The following is a 16,784-nucleotide window of genomic DNA, read 5'->3' on the forward strand; positions in this document are numbered from 1 at the left end:
TCCTTGCACCTCACTTGTGGAAATACCCCTTACTTAGTTTGGAGGGCATGATCCCTCCTCCCTCACCTTGGGCTGGGGACACCATTAGCCAAGCACACAGTTCTGGGACTCTAAGGGAGGACAGCTCAGGACACCCTCAAATCAGTCACCTGAGTTACAAACATATGGACAGCTGAAATGGGTGCTAGACTAGGGGTCACAAATTCAACTTCTCCTCCTGTGCTATCCAGGTGTCCTCTGGACAGTGATGGACAGGAAGTGTAGGTGCAGTTAAGGTTCCTGGACGAGGTTCTTCCAATATTTCCTTTCCCCATATGTTGTTCACATCAGGACCTGTTCTCGAGTCTCTGGCAGTCGAAGAGCAATCAGGCCACCCCCAACAAGAGAAGTAGCAGCCAGAAGGATGGGGACCACTTTGGAGATCCCAACAAAAGAAGCAAAGATGGTGTTTCCCAAGATGGCGCCAAATTTGCATAATCCATTGAGGATGCCAAAGGCTGTTGCCCTGTAAAAGAAGAAAGTAAATCATTCTGGGAGATGCAAACTAGACCTCCTTAGATATGTGGGACTGGGTTCTTTCTTTCCCTTGTTAAAGAAGTATGGTGAAGGTGTGGGAGGGAATTTTTTTTCCTAAATGTAAAAGTAACACATTCTTATTTTAGAAATTTGGAAGTACAGAATAACATAAAGATGCAAGAATATATAACTTCACCACTGAAAGTAATCACCATTATTAACATTTTGGAGTATCTCCTTCCCCAACTTGAAAGAATGAAGAAGGATGAAGCAGAAAGTGCAAGTGTTCCCCATTAATAACACTTCGACCCTCTTGTGGCAGAGATTGTTAGTTCTCCCTAAATAGCATTTCTCCAAATGTAAGACTACATTTCCCAGATTTCCTTGTTTCTGAGTCTGGCCATGTGACTAAGTTTAGGCCAATGGGATGTAAGTACTCCCAGCAGCTCCTGAGAAACTCCCTTAGAGATGTCAAGAGTGGTCCTTTTGCTCTCTTCTTTTATCCTTTTTCCTCCCATCCTGCTTCCTGGAATATAAATGGTCTCATCTTGGACCATGGCTGAGGTCATGAAAGAGGAAAAAGAAGATAAAAAGAGCCTTTAGTGCCTATCTCCTAAGTGTGCAGTTATTTGGGGTCTGTGTCACCCATGGCAGAAGCTAATCTTAATTGTTATTAATCACACTTCCCAGTGATAACTACTGTTAACCATCAATCCTTTTCTGACTCCATCTATATAAAGAGACAATATTCCCAGCACTAGTCCTCCTCAGATTAAGCAAAATATCTCTATTTAACACCACTAGTTTATGAAGAATATGGCTATATTTTTGTACTTTAAATTCTTTTTACATTTTTTTCTATAACTATACTACACTATACCTTTATCCATTTTCACCAGCTCCAATCCCAATCCTTTTGTTTTCTGAATTTTCTTAGATATTTTCACATGTGTATTTTTCCAAATAAACTTTAGACTAATTTTTTCAAGTTCCCAGAGTGTGGAAAAATCTCATGGAGTTTTGAATGGACTCTCTAAAAACTAAAGAATACTTGACATTTTTGTAAGATTAAACCTTCGTAGAATTCAGTAAGCTATATCTTGACATATTGTTGAGTCTTCTTTTATATCTCTCAGTAAAGCTTTATGGTTTTCTTCACATAAGTGTTTCACTTTTCTCATCAAATTGATTCCTATATATTTTATGATTTCTTCTATTATTAGATGGATTTCAATTTTAATTTTTTGATATATTTTAAAATCTATAAATTATTAAATTAGTTTTATTATTGACAACCTTACCAAATTATTTTATTGTTTCTGGTAGTCTCTTTAATTCTCTTAGGTTTCCTGGATTTAAAATCACATACCATGAAATAATGATAACTTTTCCTCCTCTTATTTTTTGTAAAACTTAGAAGTTCTTTGATTCACAGAAAAGGCTCCAAATTCACTATTCTGTGCTTTTCCATAGTTACCTCTATCCCAATACCTCTGTCATCAATCTTGGGAATATCATTAAGATTTGATGCAGAATTGCATTTACCTGGCTTCCACACCACTTCCCATTCCTTTCTGGCCAAAGAGCCACTTACCTGCTGTCCTGAAAAGTCCCCCTCCAAGAGGAGAAATAACTGCTAAGCAATGGCCTTGACCCTATGCCTTTAAACCAGGCCTCTTCCCATAGGGCACGCACAAAATAAAAGGAAACCCTGGGCATCCCTGCCCCATTCTCCACAAATGCCCTAGACCATCATGCCTCATACCCACCTTTATTTCTGCCCCACCCTTTGTTTGTCTAGTTCTGCACCTTTTCACTTCATTTCCCATTGGCAGGCCTGTTCTCACCTCCCTTTGGATCGCACAATACATGTGGTTTAGCTCCAGTTCTTCTCTCCTGGACAAGGACTGCCCTTATCCTTTGCATCTTGCCATCCACCCCAACGTATCAAGCCTTAGCCTTCCCACTTCCGGCCTATGCCAGCCCCCAGGCAGGATAAACTCAATAACCTAAAAGACATTTAGTCCATGGAACACCAAGAAGACCAAGATGTGGCCATCATCAAAAAATCTACAAACAATAAATGCTGGAGTGGGTGTGGGGAAAAGGGAACCCTCTTGCACTGTTAGTGGGAATGTAAATTGATACAGCCACTATGGAGAACAGTATGGAGGTTCCTTAAAAAACTAAAAATAGAACTACCATATGACCCAGCAATCCCACTACTGGGCATATACCCTGAGAAAACCATAATTCAAAAAGAGTCATGTACCAAAATATTCATTGCAGCACTATTTACAATAGCCAGGACATGGAAGCAACCTAAGTGTCCGTCGACAGATGAATGGATAAAGAAGACGTGGCTCATATATACAATGGAATATTCCTCAGCCATAAAAAGAAATGAAATTGATTTATTTGTAGTGAGGTGGATGGACCTAGAGTCTGTCATACAGAGTGAAGTCAGAAAGAGAAAAACAAATACCATATGCTAACACATATATATGGAATCTAAAAAAAAAACATGGTCCTGATGCACCTAGGGGCAGGACAGGAATAAAGATGCAGACGTAGAGAATGGATTTGAGGACATGGGAAGGGGAAAGGATAAGCTGGGATGAAGTGAGAGGGTCGCATGGACATATATACACTACCAAATGTAAAACAGATAGCTAGTGGGAAGCAGCCGCATAGCACAGGGAGATCAGCTCGGTGCTTTCCAACCATCTAGAGGGGTGGGATAAGGAAGATGGGAGGGGGACGCAAGAGGGAGGGGATATGGGGATATACCTATGCATGCAGCTAATTCACTTTGTTATACAGCAGAAACTAACACACCATTGTAAAGCAATTATACTCCAATAAAGATGTTAAAAAAAGAAAACAAAAAACAAACACCCTAAATGCAATGTGGTATATTGGGTTGGATCCTGAAACAGAGAAAAAAAGAACATTAGTGGAAGAACTGGTGAAAACCAAATAAAGTTAGAGTCTAATAATGTACCAATGTTAACCTCTTAGTTTTGACAAATGTACCATAGTTATGTAAGATGTTAATATTAGGGGAAGCTAGGTGAAGTGTATGCAGAAACGTTCTGTACTATATTTGGAACCTTTCTGTAAGCTTAAAATTATTCCAAAATAAAATGTTTACTTAAAAAAATAGAAAAAAAAAAAAAAAGAAGAAGAAGAAAACCAAGATGACCGTAGTGGAGGATCTTGGGACAGATGGACTTCTGGCCAAAGAAGTCCAAGAAAGTCCCAGAGGAAAGCCCAGAGAGGAACTGACCTCTGGTTGGTGGGATACAGCTCCACCGTGATCACATCCAGAGCATTCCAGGCAGCAATGCTTGTCCCACAGAACAGGCACTGCCAGCCAATCATCGCCGACTCACTGTTGCCAAAAAATAGGAAGAAGCAGCAGACAGCTGAGATGAGCATGGAGCCACCTGCAGAGGGAGATCAGGGCACAAAGAAACATGAAGCCCGTGGCAGACAACACCTGAAAAAACAGATTCATCTCTACACAAAGAAAGATGTGGACCCCATACATGGTACCCCAGCCATGGGATTAGAGACTTCTATGTGGGTTATATCACCAGAATTAGCCTCAAGGAAGCATTTCGAAAACCTCACCCTGTGGTGCTGTCCAGCCCAGAATAACTGAGAACAAGGCGGAGGGTGTGAGTATTAGTAGAGAATTTATTATGCTCCAGACATTGTTCTAAGGTGCCCGAGATACATCATTATCAAAAGACTCTACTCTCATGGAGCTCATGTTCCACTGAGAACACAGCTGCAAACGGGCAACAGAACACCCGATCAAGGGCCATGCTGCTTATTTTCATGTATGCCCATCTCCACCCCAGATATCTAAGTTGCCCTTCTCAGCTCTGCTCTGTGCCCGGGAAGCTAACCCCCGTGGACTGCATACCTGGAGTTTCCTTGTCAGTTGTGAGGAGAAAGGGCTTGGAATACTTCTTCCTAATTCCCATCCTGCTTTATAAGCCCTTTATTGGCAAAGGCTGCTTCCCCCCAGGATGACAGTTCCTCCCGGACACCGCCTGCTCCTTGGTTCCAGCTCTCCCTGGGCTCGGTTACTACTGTTTTCTCCCTTTGTCCCTGCAGCCCTGGAGGCAGAGCCTGCTGCCCACTTTTGCTAGTATCTGCGTGTCTCATCTGCCTCATTTGTTCCCATAACCCTGCCCACACCTCTAAAACCTGCCCCATCATACAGTCTCCTCCCTAGAACTCTCAGGGGGTAAATTCCTTTTCCCACCAGGGCCCTGGGTGATACAGCTAATGATAAGAGATCCCACTGAAAGAAAGCTATGTCAAATCCTACTGAAATCCAATACGTCCAGCCCAGAAGAGCTTGGGAAGCCTGGAGTGAGTGCAGGGCACAGATCAAGAGGATGTCTGGAAATGCGGTGGGACTAGTTAGCAGAAAGGAAGGAAGAAAGCAGGTCCCAAACAACCAGCTAGGAAACAGAGCAAGAGTCCCACCCAGGCATCAGAACCCTGGAGGAGGGAGGTCTTCAGGTTGCCAAGAAACCAGAAGGCTGTTCTGGCCTCACCCACAAGTGCCTCCCTGGGGGGCCTCCACCTGCAATCTCACCCTCAGACCTGGAGTTGCCTGCTGAAGAGCTGGGGAATGGTAACTGTCTGCTTTATTTCTATTGATTCTGAGAAGGGCTAGGGCTGTGACTGGGTAGCCTGGTAGCCTCTTTCCAACAGCAAGGAGAGAACTAGAATGGGAGGAGACTGGCATCTACTGGACCACAAGTGCCCTGAGAACTGTATCATCAACATGCATGCATCCCTCAAAGTGGCCAGCCATGGGGCTTGGCGTACAATGTTTGTTGAATACAAAATATTATCATCAAATAAATTCAGTGATAGGGAACTGACCCCTTAACTATGTTAGGTCTTCCCATTATAGGTCCCTCTGGTGCCCAGTTCTTCCACTCTCATCATTAGTTCTTATTCCCCTTGTGATGGAGAGGCCTGAGGTCAAATCCCAGCTCCCCCTGTGTGATCTTGAGTGAGTCAATTAACCTCCCTGGGCTGTCTCACTCTCCCCATCACAGGGCTATGGTGAGGGTTAAATATGCTAATGTTTACAAAACGCTTGGGAAAAAACCTGACCTATAATAAGCACTTCCTAAGTGTTAGTTAAATGAAATTTCTAGTTTACATCTGTCTCTCCCAATAGATCATTTTTTCCTTAAGCACAAGGATGCTGTCTGTGTCAATTATTGCTGTATTCCCATTGCCAACCATACAGCCTGGCGGAGAATTATGCTGCATAAATTAATGTTTATTGAATGAATAAATGAGGAGTAACAGGCTCATCAGCAAAACTTTCTTCTCTGCTGTTAACAAGGCACCACTTCTGCCCAGGAAAGGGCACAGCAGCAGAGAAAGCAGGACAAATGATTATCCAGCAGACTCGATAGGGGATTTGTCTAAGGGTCATGGGAGAGGCAGTTTCAAAACAGGTCACCCACATCTCATCGTGACATTTATTGAGCACCTAGTATTTACTGAGCCCTGAGAATATCGCAGTTGATGCACTGTATGCCAGACCTTTTACTAAAGATACAAAGGGGGCACTGTCCGAGCTTTTAACAATCTGGCTCAGAAACAAAATACGGGCATTAATAAAAAAAGTAAGATATAAAGAATAGTAAATATTAGTTCCAGATATCCAGTTTGGGGGTTACGGCTCTATTTAGCATTAGAGAAATCAATTTTTATCTGGGATACATTCATGATGACAAGAAGGGCTTCAATGGCAAAGAAGAGGATGTCCACTCTCTCCCTGCCCTGCCTGCTCCCTGCACCCCGCCCTCCCTCTGTCCCTGGTCGAGGGGGGGCATCCATTCTTCTTCACAGATGCACCCACCCCACCCTTCATCGACCCTCATCTCCCAAGAACTTCCTCAGCTACTCCAGGACTTGACCACAGAATTCACTGTTCAACCCTGGGACTTAAAAGACCAGAGACAGGAATTTACTTTCTGCTATGAAGATTGCTCTTTTCTCCTCCAAAATTGTTGTGTTTTTTTCCCATAAACATAGGCTCGTCAGAGCTGCTCCAAGTGATTTAGTTCAAGTGCCAAGTAAAAATGTTTGGGTTCGGTCACCTGCTTTTCTTCTCTACGTTGATTAGACAGGTTGGAGAGACTGCTCCAAACACACTATTTGTCTAGCTCATTACATATTAATATTTCCAAAGTAAAAACAAAAAACAAAAAAAGGGCCAGTGACAGAATGGCAGAAGTGTCACACATCTACTCTCACACTCTTTGTCTCACTGGAGCAAACAGAGGTATTATTTTAACCATCGTGCTTCCAACTCATCTAGGAAAGAGGTCATCTTCGTTGGCTCAGGTCAGTCCCACAGCATTACTAAGTGGCAACTCAGTGGCAGGCACCGTGCTGGGCACGAGTGTCACAGAAGTTAATAAGCCACCGTCTTCCGTCATCAGGTTTCAGGTCTAACCAGGGCATTGCCGCTAACAGGGGCCACAGCTCAATATGCCATGCCTGAGAGATGACCGTCCTCACCACATGATTAAAAAGCAGAAATCACAGGCATGTCTTGGGCTCATCACTCTAAATCTTCATGCTACTACTTATTGACAAAATGATTATGTGATTTATCTTGTTTCCTTTGAGCTTTGCTGCTAGGATCTTGGAATTGATTTTTCCTGATCAGCTATATCCCTGGGGCAGAACTCATGGCATGTTTATTAGCATACTGTCTGCTTCCCTTTTCTTGGCCTTGACTCATATTCTAATGGGTGTACATTTTCCCTGGCCCTGGGTGTATATATTTTGTTTCTTGTTCACTATGCCTGGCATGTGTTTCAGTAACAAACTGCTGAATGAAGCAAGGCAGACATGAGAACCTGCAATGCACCAAGCACTATGAGATGCTTTGGGTACATTATGCTCAATCTTCACAAACCCCTACCAGCTCATTATAGGTCTCCTTATCTATAAGATAAGTCCCAGAGACGTAAAGGAACGTGTCCAAAGTCAAACAGCCTTTAGGTGATAGGATTCCAACATGAGCCTATCCAACTCCAAAGCCCAAAATGTTATCAATATTAAATAATAATAAGTAATAGGATTTATTTTAAATCACCAAGTGAAACCAATGTTCATTTAAGAGCATTTTACAGAGTGGGTAGAGCGGATGTATTTAATATCCTATTGAAGTGCTAATAAAATAAGTAACTATCACAGAATTGCTGAGTCAGGAAATGAAGATGTGTCCCTGGCATGGACCAGACCTCCACGGGGCCCTGGGGTTTTGCAGATGTGCCTCCTTGGTTCTACACCAGCAAATTCCATCTTACCTGTGTGGTTTCCTGTGTGAGATTTAAGAAAAATTCCACTGCTTTCATACACTTTAAGCCACTGCCTTAGCCCACTAGAGCACGAACGTGGCATCCCTAACAACTCACCGATCATCTTGAGCCTTCCGACTCTATCCATGAGAAGGGCAGATATGATGTTCCCAGGCAAGACAGACAGACTGCCAAGGAAGCTGACGAGGTAAATCAAGAAGTCATTATCTTGCTCTAAGTCCATGTGGCAGCCCTCCTTCTGCTCCAGAAAGGTGACGTTGATAAAATGACAGTTGATGAACTTATGCTGGTAGAGGTCTGGATAGAGAAGGAAACATTTGGTTCACATGAAATGGAGGTAGGCTGGGGAGATTTGGGGCAGAAACAGGGATAAAGTTATGCCCCTTCCTTGGGCAGATGGCACCGCCCCCTGGCAATCAGACAGTCTCAAAATCCAGGTGACGCGTGGCCGGGTATGGATGAAGTAGGAAACCTTTAAAAATGTAATGACCTGTTCAAGTTTCTATAAGCAAGGGGAAATGAACATTCACTGAGGGACATGTTTAAGTTCAGCATCTTTCAAGCCAGATAATAGTTCTGTTTGTATCAACAAGATGACATTGAGGGCCACCGTACCTGGGCTACTCCTCTGAGGCTACCCAGTGTATACGAGGGAAATGACCAGAGAATCAGACCCAGATTGAGTCAATCACTCCAAAGCCCATGCAGAAACCTGAACATGCTTCAGAATAAAAACCATTTGCTCCTTGGTTGTGGAGGAGGGAAAGAGATGACTAAGTAGAGTACAGTGGATTTTTAGGGCAGTAAAAACACTCTATATGATATTATGATGATGGCTCTTATCCATGTGTCCAAGCCCATAGAATGTACAACAGCAAGAATAAAGCTTAGGACTTCCCTGGTGGTGCAGTGGTTACGAATCCACCTGCCAAGGCAGGGGACATGGGTTCGAGCCCTGGTCTGGGAAGATCCCACATGTCACGGAGCAACTAAGCCCGTGCGCCACACCTAGAGCCTGCAAGCCACAACTACTGAGCCCATGTGCCACAATTACTGAAGCCCGCGCGCCTAGAGCCTGTGCTCCACAACAAAGAGAAGCCACCGCAATGAGAAGCTTGCGCACCTCAACGAAGACTAGCCTCCACTCGCAGCAACTAGAGAAAGCTAGTTTGGGTAATGATGATGCGTAGGTTCATTAATTATAACAAATGTACCGCTCTGGTGGGGGATGATGATAATGGGGGAGGCTATGGCATGGGAGCAGGAGGCATATGGAAATCCCTGTATCTTTCTTCCAATTTTGTTGTGAACCTAAAACTACTCTAAGAAAATAAAGTCTTAAAAAATAATAATAACCATTTGCTTCGGAACCAGTTCCATGTTTTTTGATACCTTCTAACATCAGCTATTCTAGCAAAAAGGTCACTATATAGGCTCTCAGGAAACCTAGGTTTGGGAACTGGCTCTGTGGCTGACCCGCTTTAACCTCCCTGAGCTTCTACCTATGAAGTTAGAGGAAAACACCTAATGATCTCCACTGCTTCCCAGCTCTGACACTTCATGACTGCAAGTGTTTGCAAAAGACCTCAATAGACATTTCTCCAAAGAAGATATACAGATTGCCAACAAACACACGAAAGGATGCTCAACATCACTAATCATTAGAGAAATGCAAATCAAAACCACAATGAGGTATCACCTCACACCAGTTAGAATGGGCATCATCAAAAAATCTACAAACAACAAACGCTGGAGAGGGTGTGGAGAAAAGGGAACCCTCTTGCACTGTTGGTGGGAATGGAAATTGATGCAGCCACTATGGAAAACAGTATGGAGGTTCCTTTAAAAACTAAAAATAGAACTACCATATGACCCAGCAATCCCACTCCTGGGCATATACCCAGAGAAAACCACAATTCAAAAAGTGTCATGTACCACAATGTTCACTGCAGCTCTATTTACAATAGCCAGGACATGGAAGCAACCTAAGTGTCCATTGACAGATGAATGGATAAAGAAGATGTGGCACATATATACAATGGAATATTACTCAGCCATAAAAAGGAACGAAATTGGGTCATTTGTTGAGATGTGGATGGTTCTAGAGACTGTCATACAGAGTGAAGTAAGCCATAAAGAGAAAAACAAATATCGTATGTTAATGCATATACATGGAATCTTAAAAAAATGGTACAGATGAACTTATTTGTAGAGCGTAGATGTAGAGGACAGACATGTGGACACAGGGGGGAAGGGGAGGGTGGGACAAATTGGGAGATTGGGTTTGACATAAATACACTACCATGTGTAAAATAGATAGCTAGTGGGAACCTGCTGTAGAACACAGGGAGCTCAGCTCAGTGCTCTGTGATGACCTAGATGGGGGGAAGGTCCAAGAGGGAGTGGATATAGGTATGCATATAGCTGATTCACTTCATTGTACAGCAGAAACTAACACAACATTGTAAAGCAATTTTACTCAAATAAAATAAAATAAAAAGAGTGTTCAAGCAAAGAGGCATCAATGAAACTTGAAAAAGAAAATAAAAGATATGCCAAAGAGTAAATGTATAGAACTCACTAATATTTTTTTAAGTTCAGGCTAAACATAAATTAGGAAGATAAATCCCATAATTGACTATTTAAAGACCAAGGGATATTTAGAGACCAGATATTGAACCTTTCGAGGCTGATATCATGGAGGAAAAAGATGTTCTTGCATAAACTGTGCCTTGGTGCCAATGCCAGGGAGAAAGCATTGCTCTGGACATAATGCAAGTATCTCAGTGGAAAGCTCACAGACTTCAGAGCTAAACAAATTAAGAGATGAATCAAAGTTCCTCCAACTTGCTAGCTGTGGCTTTGGACAAGTTGCTTAAGCCCCTGTTTCCTTAGTTGTAAGATGGGAATGATAGTACATTTCTTACTTGAGGCAATATTGGTGAAGCCCCTGGTAAAACTCAATTAGTTTCCTTATAACCCAACTCCACTTGGTATTAATTTATAATGAGAGCAGTAAAAATAATGAGGAGAGAGTGGTGGAATTTTGTGATTTTTTTTAATCATGGAAATCTGAAATGGTGTAATTTTAAAATATTCTTATCATCTCACTTCACGCACGAAGCTTGGAAAGATGCAGTTTTCCCTTTTCATTTATTATTGTGAGAACATATGTCTTGAATTTTGTTTCAAATTATGCTAGGTCTTCAAGAATGCACTCCAGGTATAAAATGCAGCCCTCCTGGAATGCTGTTTTTTTCAAATCTGGGTCATACTTTGTTCCCACCAAAGATCCTTAGTATATAGCATCAGTCTCGTTGAGATCAGAACACTTGTCCAGTACTTTTGTTTCCATTTTACATGTGATCAAACTGAGACACAGATAAACTAAATGCCTTGGTAAAGGCTGTGCAACTTCTTTGTTGCACAAAGAAGCCCCAACGTGGGGCTGGAACCCATTTCTCCACATGAAGACTCAGCATGCATATCTGTGAATACTTTATTACTCCTAAAGCTTATGACTGAGCAGTTTGATTCTAGACAATAAGCCCACCCTGTTCGTGCCCTTACCTGTGTTATAAAAGATGGTCGATTCAATGGTGCAGTTTTTGAAATAGGTATCAGTCGATGTAACGTCTTCAAAATAGCACTCGTCAAATAAAGTGTCCTCAAAGAGTACATGTTTAAAGTACATCTTTGTGAACCTGTGGGAAAAAATTAGCCCCTGAATGATTCATCCAGGAAAAAAAAAAAGAGACTTGAGACTCAGATGGAAAACACAGAAAGGCAGAAAAAAGGAGAACTGCAAACCCAAAGGTGCTGGAACGTTATTTTCAACCCAGACTAGTTTCCCATTTCTTCACTGTGTGTTTATAAATGGGGAGGGGCCTCAGGACGGTGGAAGCTGATGTCTAGTCCAGGTACACAGCCCGTGGTTCCCATATGCAGGTTCATGGACCTCCTACATCAGAATCACAGAAATGTGAAATAGTGTGAAATGAAAATGTTAATAACATCTCACTTTAGGAGTTTTAAAAACATGAATATCCCTCAGATGGTCGTAGAAGGTTTAAAGGCAGTAGATGTGTGAGGGCCTCAGAATCTTTGTTGAACCAAAAAAAGTGGGGAAATGGGCACTTTCATCCACATTGTTGGTAGAACATAATTGGTGCAGCCTCTTTGGAGAGCAGTTTTGCAAAATTTAAAATGTATAATCCCTTTGACCTAGGAATACCACCTCTAACAATTCATCGTACACATACTTGCTCATGCATTCAAAGAGACACATTCACTGATCTTCATTGCAACATTGCTGATAACAGCAATGGATTACTAGATAGATAGATAGATAACAGATAGATAGATGATAGATAGATAGATACCATACAGTGGAATACCACATAGCCATTATAATTATTAGGTAGATCTATATGTCTTAATATGGAACCATCTTCAAGATATATTGTTAACTGAAAAAATTAAATACAATATGGTGTTTATTGCATGTGACCATTCATGTAAGAAAGGATATGGCACATATGCCTGTAAATGCATAGCATATACCTGGAGAGTGACGCAAGACACTGGCAGATGTGGTTGGCCCTGAGGAAGTACAATGGGGGTTGGGCATGAGACAAATGTAATTTTTTTCTTTATATCAAGTGTACATATACTTTTTTACTTAAAAATAAAAGTCAGTAAGAGGTAAAACCCCTAGATGATTATGAGGTGTAGCCGCATTTAGGAGCTACTGCAAGACTCCAATTCCTACATAAACTTAAAAGAAAAGAACAATATTATATTTAAAAACATATACTGACATATATTAACATCATCCTCTATTGGTTATATTTACCAAGCTTGGTTAAACTTTTAAGCAAGAAACCTTTGGTTATGTCTTCATTTATGAAGAATTACAACCCATTCATTCATCTGTCTATTCATTTATTTAGATATTCAGTCTTCAGCAAATACTTACATAGCTTTAGGTGTTATGAGTACAGAGAGGAAAGACATGGTCCCTGCCCTCAAATCTAATGGGAAAAAAATAAGCAAACAGACAACTACAATTCAGTGGGAATCACAGTGACAAAGGTAGCACAGGGTGCTGAGAGTCATTGTTCCTCTTTACAGCCACCAGATCATTCAATCTATGACCACATGCAAAGGGCAGTGCCCCTTACCCTTTATGCTCTGTTGTGTTCTGCTGAGAACCCTAACCTAGAGCCACCTCTCATTAGCTTCTGCAAAAAGACCTCCCACCCAATAAGAAAGCCTGGACCAGTGCTTCTCAAAGAGAAGTCCCCAGACCCCTTGCATCAGAATAAAATGGGAGGATATTGTGAAAGATACAGTTTTCTACATTCCATCCTGGACCTCTTGAACTATGATCACCAGAGGAAGATGCCAGGTTATTATACTTTAGAAAATGTGAGAGTCACTAATCTAGGAAGCCAAATTGTTTTCAACATTTTTTCTTAGGGTTAAATTTGCTGCAGACTTTTAAACAGCAGCCTCCAAAAGTTATCACTGGACTCTTCATATTTCCATGGAAAAACTAATCAGTAAGCCTTTGTTACAGGAAGATGGCTGTGCTGTCAAAATTAATGTAATTTGTATGCTGAATGTATTTACTCAGGAAAGCTATTCCTGGAGACTGTCTCAGGTCTTTGCCCTTCTTAATATATCCTTCTCTTTAATACAGTAATAGGCTGGTGATGTGGCCTTCGGTGGTATTTTAATGTTCTACCAAAAGTGGGTGAGAGAGCAGAGCCATAAATCATAATAGGTCTGACACAGACAGACCTTAAAATGTATCTCCAAGTAAGTTATAAAAAGCCTAAGTTATAAAAAGCCAAAATTATAAAGGAAGAGATAAAAGGAGAAAGGGCCAAGGCATATTTTATGAGTCTTTTATATAAATCATCTCCTCCAATCTCTAATTTATATACTAAACTGGTCCAAGATTCTTCATTCAGGAGATTTCAAAGGCTGAAAGAAAAGTTAACAAAAGTATCTTGTGGAACTTTTCCTTTAAGGAAGCAGAAGCTATTGGCGAAAGAAATAAAAGAGTGGACTTAGGACAAGGCCATCTTGTATTTCCAAACGGTTGAAATGTTATTTCATGGAGAAGCAGATTTATAGGATGGGAAATACTGGTGCTAATGTCAACCAAACAGACTCTCTAAGGACATATGTTCTTGTGCCTCAGAATATAAGATTGATACCAAAGTTGAACAAGAACAGTATACGGGAAATATACACCAATCTCATGTAGATGCAAAAATCCTAAATAAAACATTAGTAGTTCTATGGATTTTAGCAAAGTATGATGAGATGTATCCATCGTTATGGTCTCATGCAGACTACTTTCACTGCCCTAAAAATCCTCTATGCTCTGCTTATTTATCCATCCCTCTCCCCTAACCTCTGACAGCCACTGATCTTCATAGTTTTGCCTTTTCCAGAATGTCATATAGTTGAAATTATACAGATGTAGCCTTTTTCAGAGTGGCTTCTTTCACTTAGGAATGTGCATTTCAGGTTCCTCAATGTCTTTTTATGGCCTGATAGCTTACTTCTTTGGCCCTGAATAATACTCCATGGTCAGTATGTACCACAGTTTATTTATCCATTCACCTACTCAAGGACATCTTGGATCATCACTGGATAATATGGTAGTTCTGGCAGAGGGTATATGGGAAATCTCTGTGTCTTCCTCCCAATTTTGCTGTGAACCTAAACTGTTCTAAAAATAGTCTTAACAAAATAATAAGTTGAAACCCAATTTGAAATATTTGCACAAGTTTTGTGTAAAAAATAAAAAATAAAGGACATGTACGTTGCCTCCAAGTTTTGGCAATTATGAATAAAACTGCTATAAACATCTAAACAAACAAACAAAAAATTAGTAAATCAAATTTGTCAATGTATTGATTGCCATTTTTAAAAATTTACACTGGGGCCTTCCCTGGTGGCGCAGTGGTTGAGAATCTGCCTGCCAATGCAGGGGACACGGGTTCGAGCCCTGGTTTGGAAAGATCCCACATGCTGCGGAGCAACTAAGCCCGTGAGCCACAACTACTGAGCCTGCGCATCTGGAGCCTGTGCTCCGCAACAAGAGAGGCCGCGACAGTGAGAGGCCCGTGCACCGCGATGAAGAGTGGCCCCCGCTCGCTGCAACTAGAGAAAGCCCTCGCACAGAAATGAAGACCCAACACACCCAAAAGTTAATTAATTAATTAATTAATTAATTTTTTTAAAAAAATTCACACTGAATGATTAAGATATATCCCAGGAATCAAGTATGGTTGAATACTGAAAAAAATATTATTTAAATATATTATATTAATAGGTCCAAGGAGAAAATAATATGATTATCATAATAGATGCAGAAAAACGTTTGACAGATTCAATACACTTTCATGATAAAAACTCTCAGCATACTTAAAACAATAAAGAATTTCCTTAACTTTATAAAGGAGGCCAATCAAAAACATACAGCAAATATCATACTTAAAAGGAAGACACCCAAAATGCCCCCACTGAAGTCAGGATACCCATTAGCATGGCTTCTATCCATCACCAAACCGGATGTCATAATCAGCACAATATTGTATATCAGCTACACCTGAATTAAAAATATTTAAAATAAAAGAAGTAAATAGCCTAAAAATAACAAAACTAGTTGAAACATGTAGGGTATGAGAATTATACATGCACATCTATAACCTAGTATGATATTTACCTAAAATTTAAAGCACACAAAAGAATGCTGTACAATGTTTACAGATACATAAATATATTGGAAAAGTATAAAAACACACATGAATGTAAAACACCAAATTTATGACCATGGTGATCATCACTCCTCAGGAGGAAGAAGAATAGCACCAAGAAGGGGAACTGAGTGAGTGATGTTTAATCTATATTAAAATCTGAAGTCAGTGTAGCATAGTTTATGATTTTACAAAGCTAGGTGCTCTGAATAGGGTTGTTGGTGCTATTCTCTATTCTCCACATATTTGATATATTTCATGATGGAATAAAAAGGAAAAGAAAGGAGACAAAACAATTGTTATGGGCAGGTGATAGGCTGGTATAACAATAACAAGGGGAAACTATTAGAACTAATAAAAGAGCTCGGTTAGAGACAAAACAAACATCCCCAAATCAACAGGATTTCTACTGATCTGCAATAACCTGGGTAAATGTCTGATGGAGGAACAGCAATCCCATTTTCAGTAGCCAATTAGTTGTAAAATATTCAGGAAGAGGCTCTATAAGAACTATGCAGGATCTAGATTAAATTACAAAATTTTGCTGAGATATTTTATTAACTCTGAAGCCTAATGGACATACATATCAATATTATGACTTTCAGATGTGGAATTAGAGGCTTAAACAGGTCGGTCAGAGGTGGCTCAGCTATTTACTGACCCATCAAGGCTTGGAACCCAATTCCCTCAAACCTTGTCTCCTTCCTCAGACCTGAAGCCAGAAGGTACATTTAAAACATTTCCCACCCTTGCCAGCTTCACAGAGATTTACTGTCCTGAAACACACCCACTGCAGATGAAGAAAATTCCTACTGATGCTCCACTAAAAAATGCTTTTAACAGTGTGGGTAGCATTTCATTGTGATGTGTGAAATCAACCTTCTCTCTTCTAGATACGCATTTGCTTTCTTTCTCTCTGCTCTCCCAGCTAAAAGTAATCTTCCCGCATGTGTGATAGTCAATAAGGTAAATAATTTTATTTAAATTTTTAATCAGCAAAGTGTGGATAAAGTCTAAGGGGGAATACTGGTACGAATGGGGACAATGCCCCATCCAAGTTAAAGAACGTAAAGAATTTAACTCTCCTTTAACTCTCTCTTAAAGAATT

General features: G+C 40.7%; 1 protein-coding gene across 3 annotated transcripts in view; it reads right to left on the reverse strand.

The window, feature by feature from the left end:
- Positions 1 to 321: 321 nt before the first annotated feature.
- The window catches only part of SV2B (synaptic vesicle glycoprotein 2B), a gene marked incomplete at both ends in the record, with an annotated part of 76,407 nt that continues 59,944 nt past the window's right edge, over positions 322 to 16,784 (reverse strand). For 2 of the 3 annotated variants that reach the window (XM_082619045.1, XM_082619047.1), the window contains 4 exons: positions 322 to 505; positions 3,806 to 3,965; positions 7,995 to 8,195; positions 11,469 to 11,602. In XM_082619045.1, coding sequence (XP_082475171.1) covers positions 322 to 505; positions 3,806 to 3,965; positions 7,995 to 8,195; positions 11,469 to 11,602 — 679 coding nt within the window. The remainder of the gene's footprint in view (positions 506 to 3,805; positions 3,966 to 7,994; positions 8,196 to 11,468; positions 11,603 to 16,784) is intronic. The other variant, XM_082619046.1, reaches the window with a different exon arrangement.

The sequence above is a fragment of the Mesoplodon mirus genome (genome assembly GCF_964341445.2).
Source record: "Mesoplodon mirus genome assembly, chromosome: 4".
NCBI classification, from domain to species: domain Eukaryota; kingdom Metazoa; phylum Chordata; class Mammalia; order Artiodactyla; family Ziphiidae; genus Mesoplodon; species Mesoplodon mirus.